The 9,523-nt window shown below is 41.2% G+C and overlaps 1 protein-coding gene across 1 annotated transcript; it reads right to left on the bottom strand.

Moving 5' to 3' along the window:
• Positions 1-5,261: 5,261 nt before the first annotated feature.
• ZWINT (ZW10 interacting kinetochore protein) lies at positions 5,262-8,595 on the bottom strand. The gene is made up of 8 exons (XM_003783770.2): positions 8,551-8,595; positions 7,147-7,237; positions 6,894-7,017; positions 6,556-6,722; positions 6,343-6,399; positions 5,706-5,848; positions 5,418-5,625; positions 5,262-5,336 (listed from the first exon to the last, which is right to left on the bottom strand). The coding sequence occupies exons 1-8, from the start codon at positions 8,589-8,591 to the stop codon at positions 5,262-5,264; spliced, it is 906 nt and encodes a 301-aa protein (XP_003783818.1). The 5' UTR covers positions 8,592-8,595.
• Positions 8,596-9,523: the final 928 nt, after the last annotated feature.

The following is a 9,523-nucleotide window of genomic DNA, read 5'->3' as shown; positions in this document are numbered from 1 at the left end:
TTACTCCAATTTCAAAGTGAGCAAAAACTTCTCAGATTTTACGACTACTAATTCAACATACTTTGGAGATTATCTGTTTTACTCCCCTTTGGAACTTTAAGTCCATGAAAACAAAACCTCAATAAAATATATAAGCCCAAATTTACAAGAATACATACTGACAGCACAGGGGGAAAAAAGCACTTATTCTTAGGGATATTCAAGAACTTTCTTAATCACCACTACGGCAAAAAATACAAGTTTAGCACTCTAAGAAACAAAGAGCAGCAGAAATTTGTTTTATGGCGGCAGGATAGAATATTCAATTAACTTAGTTAAATTTCAAAAGTGTACAAATAGAAAAGTGTACTGATTAGCTTTGCTGGCTATCCATAAAAAAATATTTGCCTCATAGGAGTAAGTCATAAAAATAAAGACATTCGGCGGCAGCACCTATGGCTCAATGAGTAGGGTGCCAGCCCCATATCCACAAGGTGGCGGGTTTGAACCCAGCCGTGGTCAAACAGCAACAACAAAAAAATAGCCGGGTGCTGTAGTTCCAGCTACTCGGGAGCTGAGGCAAGAGAACTGCCTAAGCCCAAGAGCTGGAGGTTGCTATGAGCTGTGACGCCACAGCACTCTACCGAGGGCAACAAAGTGAGACTCTGTCTCTAAAAAATAAATAAATAAAGGCATTGATAAAGACTTGTAGGATGATTTTTTTTTTTTTTTTTGAGATGGAGACTCAAGCTGTCTCTCTGGGTACAGTGCCGTGGCATCACAGCTCACAGCAACCTCCAACTCCTGGGCTCAAGCGAGTCTCCTGCCTTCACCTCCCAAGTAGCTGGGACCACAGGTGCCCACTGGATTCAACCCTGCCATCTTAAGTGTATGTGGCTGGTGCCTTAGCTACCTGAGCCACAGGCGCTGAGCCAAGTAGGATGGTATTTTGACTAAGTTTTACCTCTCTGGTTCTACCAATTAGTTGCATGGAAAAGGTCAGAAATATTGGCTTCAGTGTATTAAGAGGATTTCCAATATTTTGAACTTGGCCCGAAAAAAATATTTAGGAAAATATGAAAGGAACAAAAATCACAGCATATAAATGCCTTTCGGGGTGTAACCTCTGAAATCTCATGTAATCCTCTAAGTCACACTTAAACCTGAAATACCTCAGGGATGTGTTGTGTTCCTTCTCCATTTTTTTTAACCATTTACGTTTTCAACAAATGTTCTGTAACTACCCTCTATGGATTTTCCTTGAGTCTGGATTTAGTGAACAAAAATAAAAAAAACCCTTCTAAGAGTATATAGAATGATTACATCTACACATTTAAAATACGTATGTATATGAACATGTGTAATTATAAAAAATTATAAAAAGGAATTTGTAGGTGTCATTATTTGAGGCAAATGAAATACAATAAATAAAATTACAAAATTTGGTGGTCTAAAAATAACAATGAAAATTATCTTAAATCCATTTAGGAACTAAACGGTATCCTAAACATATGTGAGAAGCAAAAGCAATAAGAGAAACTTCCTTGATCTAAAATAAAATCAATACTAAAATCACAACCTATTTAGAAATAATAGATGGTCTACATACTAAAACATGAGATAGTATCAGAGTGGTAGCCAAATAAAAATAGGCACATTTAAATGCATTTATTAGAATATTAAAAATGTATCTACCCCAAATTAGTTATTAAAATTATACAAATATTGTATAAGAAAGCCAAAGTAAATAATAAAGACAATAGGAAAATAAAACGAACATATTAAAAGCAATATTAAAGAAAATAATGACAAACCTTGTGCTTTTGAAACACAAAACAGAAAAAAGTTTTGGAAAATTCTAATAAGAGAGAAAATACTCAAACAGCAGGAATGAAAAACGGATAGCGTACAGACACAAAGAACATTAAAAAATATGGATTTTAAACTTTTATAAATGTTATTATGGCCCACAAGCAATTGGCAGAACAAAAATCCTCTCAATTTTATACTAGGCCACAAATATAAAGTTAAGGAAACATGGGCAGTTCATAGTTAAACTATACAAACCATACTAATAAACAGGGAGTATGAGGCCCACAAACTTATAAATTATGAACCTTTCCAACACTAATGATAAAATGTTTAACTATATTATGTTTAAGGTAATAAAAAAGCTCAAAATGTAAGCCAAAACTAAAAAGAACAAAAAATGTAAAAAATAGATTAGGGTCTAATGCAACTTTTGATAAGAAAAAGATTCAAAAATGAAAATGATTAAACAATAGATTGGCTGGATACAGTTAATACAACAGACTTAAAATATCTGGAATGAAATCTGAGGGAAAGAGTAAGGATAAATACAAAAGAGTCTATATGATGTGAAGATTAGAAAATAAACTAACTGGTATATTAGAAGCTAATACTTCTTCAAGAGATAAAGCTGAAAATACTCTAGAATTCTTAAAAACTGGCAATTGTCAAACTATTCCTAACATCAAACAACTACAGAGCACCAAAGACAAAAAGATATTTTAAGTAACCAGTAGGTAAAAGATGATGTCACAGAAAGGGCTTTTAGGCTGCCAACTGATTTCTCATCAGCAACAAACACCAGATGACTATGGAAAAATTATCCTTAATGTGATAAGTGAAATTGCCTGTCTACCAAACATTCACTACATAATGAAAACTTTTAAGAATGAGAACAAAATAAAAATATTTCCACACTAAGAAAACTAAAGCATTACATAAACTACAGGCCCTAACTAAAGGAAATTGAGACACTTCAGATAGGAAAATTTTTCTACATGAAAGCTCTGAAAGAGTGGGATGATCCACCAAGGGTAACACCTTTTAGACTTCCATTTATTAAGAGGTCCAGGATTCTTCAGAATTAACTTTAGATTTTGCTAAGTTTACCAAAAAACAAAAAGGATGAAAAATAATAAGAAGAAAATGACAAAAAATAAATTAAAATAAATAAAATAAAAAATAAACTAAAACTTTAAAAAGAATTTTAAAAGAGGGAATAAAAACTCATGTAAACTTGTACATACCTGAATAAACTAGCTACACAGCATATTATTCAAATTGAATAGAAATAAACAAATTGGCTTCTCTTTTGTGGGGCTTGTTTCCTTTTTCTTAGGGTGTTGGTTGCTGGAGGGGAAGGGGAGAGGAGGGCAAGTCAACTCCCAACCACCTTAGCAGCCGCTGTGGGGGTTGTAGGAGCAAATTTGCCTTCTTTTCTTTTCCAGGGCCAGCAGCCTAGGAAGGATGTAACTAAGTATTAAAAAACTACTTTAGTTTATAATGTAGAACATTGTACAGATCAGTGGTTCTCAACCTGTGGGTCACAACCCACCGGAACTGTATTAAAGGGCCGTAGCATTAGGAAGTTTGAGAATCACTGGTGGATGGACTATCAGAGCTTTTGCAGATATACTGGAAAAAACCTGGTGACAAAGTTGCAGAAAAGGGTAGAAGCATTTTCACAAAAACTTATTTGTTGACTATTTTACTGAAGACGATAAATTAAGCCTCTGATATACAAAATAGGTCCAAAGTTATAGACCATGTTTATAGTCTCTACATACTTATGACCCATAAACATAAATACTGAAAGAATACTTCATAAGCAAAAGATTTCTGCTATAAGCATTCCCTTTATTCCAGAAATACCTGTGTAGACCAGAATAGATTTAAAGTAGGTTGGATTTTTGAGAAGAGATAACACAAAAGAAATCATAAATCCCCTGTAGGCTATCCAGTGATGAATACACTTGGCATTCCTTATTAGTAAATATAAATTTTTTTAGTGTGTAATAATATAAAGAAATATTAAAGCTAATTTTGAATGAAAACAAAACCCAGAAAAGCCAAATAAACAAATACATTATTATAGTTGGAGACTTGAACACACCTTTCACAGAAGGTGATATTCAGTCAACCAAAAATTATGAAGATAAAAATTGAAAAAAAAAATCAGACATATAGAACACATTACATAAAATCCTAAATCTTCCCCCAAACCACAGGAAACCATAAAAAGAACCCAAAAGGCTATAATAGCTTTCCTCAAATTACAAAGTTTTATATAGATGACCTTTTCTGACCAAATTAAACTAGATTGTCCTCCCACAAACATATAGTAGAAGACCAAATCAATTTTCAAGGAAACTCATGAATCAATGAAATAATCATAACAGAAAATAGAAAATGGTATGAAATGAATAAATGTGAAAACACTTGGTGAAAGTCAGAAGATATCTATAGCCTTGAAAATTTTAAATCCAAATACATGAGTTTATTATTGTTGGATAAAAATGAGAGTTTACAAAAAAAAAGCACATCTCAAAATAGAGCACATCTAAAAATAGAAGGGAAGAAATGATCACGATATCATGAGAACTCAATAAAACTAAAAAAAAATGGATCACAAAAGCTATATCTTGAATCTTTGAAGAGACATAAATGAATAACTGAAAAGTGATCAAGGAAAAGTATTAAATAAGGTACACAAACCCATTGGGAATGTAATATTAGGAATTTCTGAAAACAGTGATCAAGGAAAGTATTAGATAACATATAAATATATCAGGAAAATAACATTAGGCACTCTATCCTAAAACAGGGTCAAATAAGCCTACTATTATAACCCTGGTTATAGTAAGGGCCTAGTACCAGGAAAGGACTCAACATTTGAATTCATGAAAAAATGTGGGCTGGTGAATAAAATTATCCTCCCACAATTAGCCTATTGCATACAGCATTTTCCTCCTCGAGTTACAGCTATGTCTCCATGATATGGTAAAGCAACCTGAGACCCCATTCAGGGACTCTTTCCATTTGCACACCCTTTGTTCACACTAGTACCAGCTCTTCTCATGTTATTGGCCTTGAATGTTTGTAGTTCTTCCCACCAGCGTATGAAGATGAACAAATGGTCAACTGAGAGAAACAGAGGACTTTTAATCTAGATGCCAGAGCTTGCCCCCAACCCTAGATGATGGTAAGAAATCAGGTTGTACTCAGGATTTCACAGTCCATCCTGCAATGAGGGTGGAGGCAAGAGACTGAGAAAGAGGAAAAGAGGGGTTAGGCCTGCACATGGGCATGGGAATGAGTTGTTAAGCCTCAACCATCACATAAGCTCTTTCCTCCCACCTCCCAACTGTTCAGTAAGCAGCAGATCTCAGATGCAAAGAGGTAGCTTAGAGGCCCTACCTCCTTCCATACTTCAGGCCAAGAACACTAAAGCCTAAGTTGGAGTCTTACCTGATCTAGGATCCTTTCTCATGCCCTTGTCCCTCAGGGAGCTGTGGCAAACTCACATCTCCAGCAGGTTGTCTGGAAGCCTTGGAGAAATATAACATGTATTAGGGACAGAGGGCATAGCAAATCTTTCAGTCTATCTACCTGCCAACAACCTATCTCACCTCATTCACCTTGAGGGACACGGCACAATCTTTCTCCCTGTCTCCAGTGTTTTGTTCCTGGGGCTGGGTCGGCAGCTGAGTTTTATCCTCAGGGAGTTCCAGATGGACAGGAAGCTCCTGTGGCATCTTTGCCTCAGCCTCAATCTCAGCTTCAGGGAACAGTGGCTTACCCTGCAGTGTACATTGCAGCTGGAGGAATGTCTGGTACCTGGAAGAATGTGGTAGGTGTGAAAGGAGGGAATCTCAGCTAGACCATTCTGGGTATTCAGTCCATGCTCTCAGCCTTACTTCTGTAGCTTGTCCTGTTCCCGTCCTGCCTGCTGCTTTAGGATGTCAAGTTCCTTTTTTAGCCGCTCAAGCTCCTGCTGAGTTTCTGACTGACGCTTCTTTACCTCTGTAGAAACCTCACCCAGATGCTGCAGATGCTTCTCCTGCCAGGAGTGAGGAATGGACATGGCATATCAGATGCTGAAGTATTAGAGTCATCTCCCCTACACCTCCATCCTACACCTAGCTTGGGGCTCAGACTCACTGATGAAAAAAGGGACCCTATTCACTTCTGGCGAAAGCAGGAACTTACAGAAAAGGATCACAGTGAGCTGTTCTAAGGTGGGGCATTCTCAGGAAATGAGCACAAAGATAATGTGCCAGGTATTTCTTTAAGCACTTGCTGTAATGATTATTTAATTACTAACTCTATAGTGTAGGTGCTATTATTGTCTCCATTTCATAGATAAAACAAAGAAAGTTAGGTGACCTGCTCAAGGTCATGCAGTGGTAAATGGTAATGCTGAAATTCAAGCCCATGTTGGAAATTATAATGCCTCTAAGGAAGAAACAAAATGAAGATTTTCTAGAAAGAGGACACAGCCTAGGTATCAGCATGGTGGTAGGAAGGGATGATCTCCCAGGGAGATGAACCTACCTGTTGCAGTTGCCGCTGCTTCTGAGCTGCTCTAAATTTTTCCGCAGCCATTTGCTTCTGCAGGTAACAAAGAAGGCGGATAAGGAGAAGAGATACGCATTTTCCCAGTTGAATTTTTAGGAGATGAGAAATGAGCTAAACCCAGTCTGTTCACTCCTCCCCTCTTCCTGTTGGTCTGCCCTTCCCTCCCTGATTCAATGCCTCTGGGTGCACCTTAGCCTTGAGCTGCTCATGGGCCTCTTGGAGCTGTGTCCGCTTCCTGTGGACCTCTTCCTCCCGAGTCAGGGCCTGGGTCAGGACACTTTTGATGGCCTCCACATGCTGCCGGTATGTGGCCTTCAATTCTTTCCATTGTTCCTTGGCTGCAATTGCCTTCTGTCCTAAGATGAGCCACCAGTAATTAGGGCATAAGTGAGGCTGGCCTGCCAGCCTGCCTGCTTTTCTTCAATCCTGGGCCTCACTCTTACCATCAGCCAAACTCAGGAACTAATTGATATTTTCTTTCCTGCCCCACTCAGGCCAGCCCCTCTCCCAATCCCCTGCCTACTCACGGCTCAAGTCTTCAGAAGCCAAGGGGTCAAGGCCCTGAGTAGGGTTCTCCTGAGCCAGGAAGTTCTGCAAGAAGTCTACCACCTGAAGCTGGCTGCAAAGCAGCCTGTCTTTCTTCTGGGAGTCCTGTTTAGAGAAAGGGTAGAAGCAGGGAACATCTTTACCTCCCTGTCCTGTGGCCCAACCAGGCTAGCCTTCCAATCTGTCAGAATCAACCCCCGACTTCTGAAAGGCTGATTCCCATATTATACATACCATCATAAACTCAGCCAGGATCTGTGCTGGCAGTTCTGACTCTTCCTGCAGGCCTATATGCTCCAGGATGCCTGCCACCTCAGCCAAGACCCTGGAGAGGCAAAGAAAACAGGGAGTCTCCTACTGTACTAGTTCTAGAGAACATGAACATGCACAGATGTGAAGGAGTTTATCACTGCTAAGAGTCTTCCCTTCATTAGGGGCTACTTAGAGGCCAGATGGGTCTACGTCCTCAGACCAGGAATAGTGTGTGCATGGAGAACATACAGTGGTAATAGGGTCAACAGAAAACATAGCAGCAGGTTTGTTAGGTAATTAGAATCTCCCACCCTTCTAGGAATAAGGGTGCCCTGCTTTGGTGCTGTGTTGAACAACTGCTTCACCTGCTAACCTGAGAAAGGTGGGAATGCTTTATCAATCTGAAAATTACCCTTACCCTGCAGGTGGGAACTCATACAGGTAGATGGAATTGAGGACACCAGTGGCTCATTTACAAACAACCTACACTTCCAAGGGCTTTCCCCAGGCCTGGGCCAATAAATGGAAACAACCTGAGTCATTAGGGGAATGAGTCAGGGTCTCTCTCCCTGTTCCCAGAGACAAACTTGTTCCATTTCATAATAAAGAGCTGCTTATGTAAAGCTGCCTGTGGTCCCTCTGTTGTATTGGCATTTTGGTGATTTTTCCCTCCTAAGCAGTCAGAGAACCAGGAGGCTGGACTTGACACCTGGGAGTGTCAGGTCATTCTTAGGACAACAGCACGCCCAGAACCAAGGGCAGACGCCACCCCGACAGGGACAAGGAGTGTGGGGAAGGGGCTGAGATTTTAAACAGGGAGGGTCTCAGAAACACAAACCGTTGAGTAAGGCCCTGCAGACAGGGAGATACTCAGGGAAGCGGAAGGGGCTGCGGACGAAGCTCTGATGGCCCTCGGGGGCCTCCTGAGGAGGGACAGGGGGCAAGATGCCGTGTTCTAGGGTCTCGGGTGTTTCCTTGTTAGGACCGGAGCTCTCTACTGAGAAGCCGGAATGAGGATAAAATTACCGACTGGGAAAGTACTATGTTGGGGGAGAAGTCGGAAATTCAAAGTCCCTTTCAGGATGGAAGGTCTCCTGTTAGAACGGCGCGACGCCTGAAGGGATGTGGAAGCCAGACGGGGATGTGACCGTCCCCTTCCCGGGCACACTCCATCAAGCGGAGCGGAGAACAGTCCCTCAAAAGCCGAACTCCCAGAGCTGCGCAACAATCCCCTCAGAAACCTGTCTGGGGACGGGGATCAGATCACCTCAGGGTAGGGTCGAGTCTAAACAGCTGTATCGCATCGAGAGGGCCAACCATTGCCCGCAGGGTCCCGCAAGACCCGCCCCGCGTCCCTCCCAGATGTTCCGAGGCCCAAACACTTACTCCAGGGCTGCCGCTTCCGTGTGAGTCCCTGCCGCCTCCATTTTTCCCAACGCCAAGTTAGCTGCCTTCACCCCCTCCTCAGAGGGCTTCGTATTCACCGCGCACTGCCCGCCAAGGCAGGCGATTGGCTGTAGGGTTACTGGGCGGAAATAAAGAATTATCTTGCATTTTAATTGGTAGGCTCGGATTCGCGTTTTGGCGCGACCCACCTCCTGACGCAGGCGCAGTTGAGCCCGCGAGCGAACGGTTATGCGCCTGCGCGCTAGCCAATAGGCGGTGCCTGAGACCGTAGGAGGGGCGTGGGCTCCGCGGCGTTGGGTCTGAATTCTTCCGGCTCTGTGAGGAGGATGAAAAATATTGATACGAGTCGCGTCTTTGGGTAACTTCAGGGGATTCACACTTTGTTTAGAAATCCGGGCTGCTTGCTAAGACGCTGGGCATCAGTAATGAATTACTATTACTATCCTGAAGATGCCAAGAGCAAATGGCACGAGCTCAGAAAGCGTACTGCTTTTAAAGTTCTTTTTAAAAAGATGGGATGCAGGGAGAGTGAAGCCAAGTAGAGCCCAGAGTATTAACGTTGACAAGATAGAGCTGAAGTTCCGGGGAGACCGAGGTAGGTAATTTATAGGACAAAGGAGAGAACTGTTCAGAGAACTCAGAGTTCTGCAGAGTTATCTTGAGTATTCAGCCAAATACACTGGAGTGTGTGTCTGAGGAAAGAAACAAAGATGCCTGGAGATCACACAGAGTCCAAAATAGTGGGTATTGGGTGTAGTACACAGAAAAGTTTTGCTTTTATAGTTATTTGTTAATTGTTTAGTAGACAATAATTAGCCCTAGACTGAGCCCTCTTCTAGTGTCACCTAACATCTTAAAAAAGACCCAAGTGGCTCAGACTGTTAAATATACCGCAGACTAAACTTAAGTAATATGGGAAGATGAAATGTTCCATAACCAACAAGGTACAGTG

This window comes from Otolemur garnettii, unplaced genomic scaffold (assembly GCF_000181295.1).
Source record: "Otolemur garnettii isolate 467f Iridium unplaced genomic scaffold, OtoGar3 scaffold00008, whole genome shotgun sequence".
NCBI lineage: Eukaryota > Metazoa > Chordata > Mammalia > Primates > Galagidae > Otolemur > Otolemur garnettii.
Note: the sequence above shows the minus strand (reverse complement) of the source record. Positions and strands in the feature narration are given on the sequence as shown.

Bases quoted from the DNA above. Each gene is read 5' to 3' on its own strand.
- ZWINT (XM_003783770.2), bottom strand. From the start codon at position 8,591: ATGGAGGCGGCAGGGACTCACACGGAAGCGGCAGCCCTGGA. The intron at 7,238-8,550 runs GTAAGTGTTTGG...TTGCCTCTCCAG, and splicing joins ACGGAAGCGGCAGCCCTGGA to GGTCTTGGCTGAGGTGGCAG. The intron at 7,018-7,146 runs GTATGTATAATA...TTCTCTAAACAG, and splicing joins TCCTGGCTGAGTTTATGATG to GACTCCCAGAAGAAAGACAG.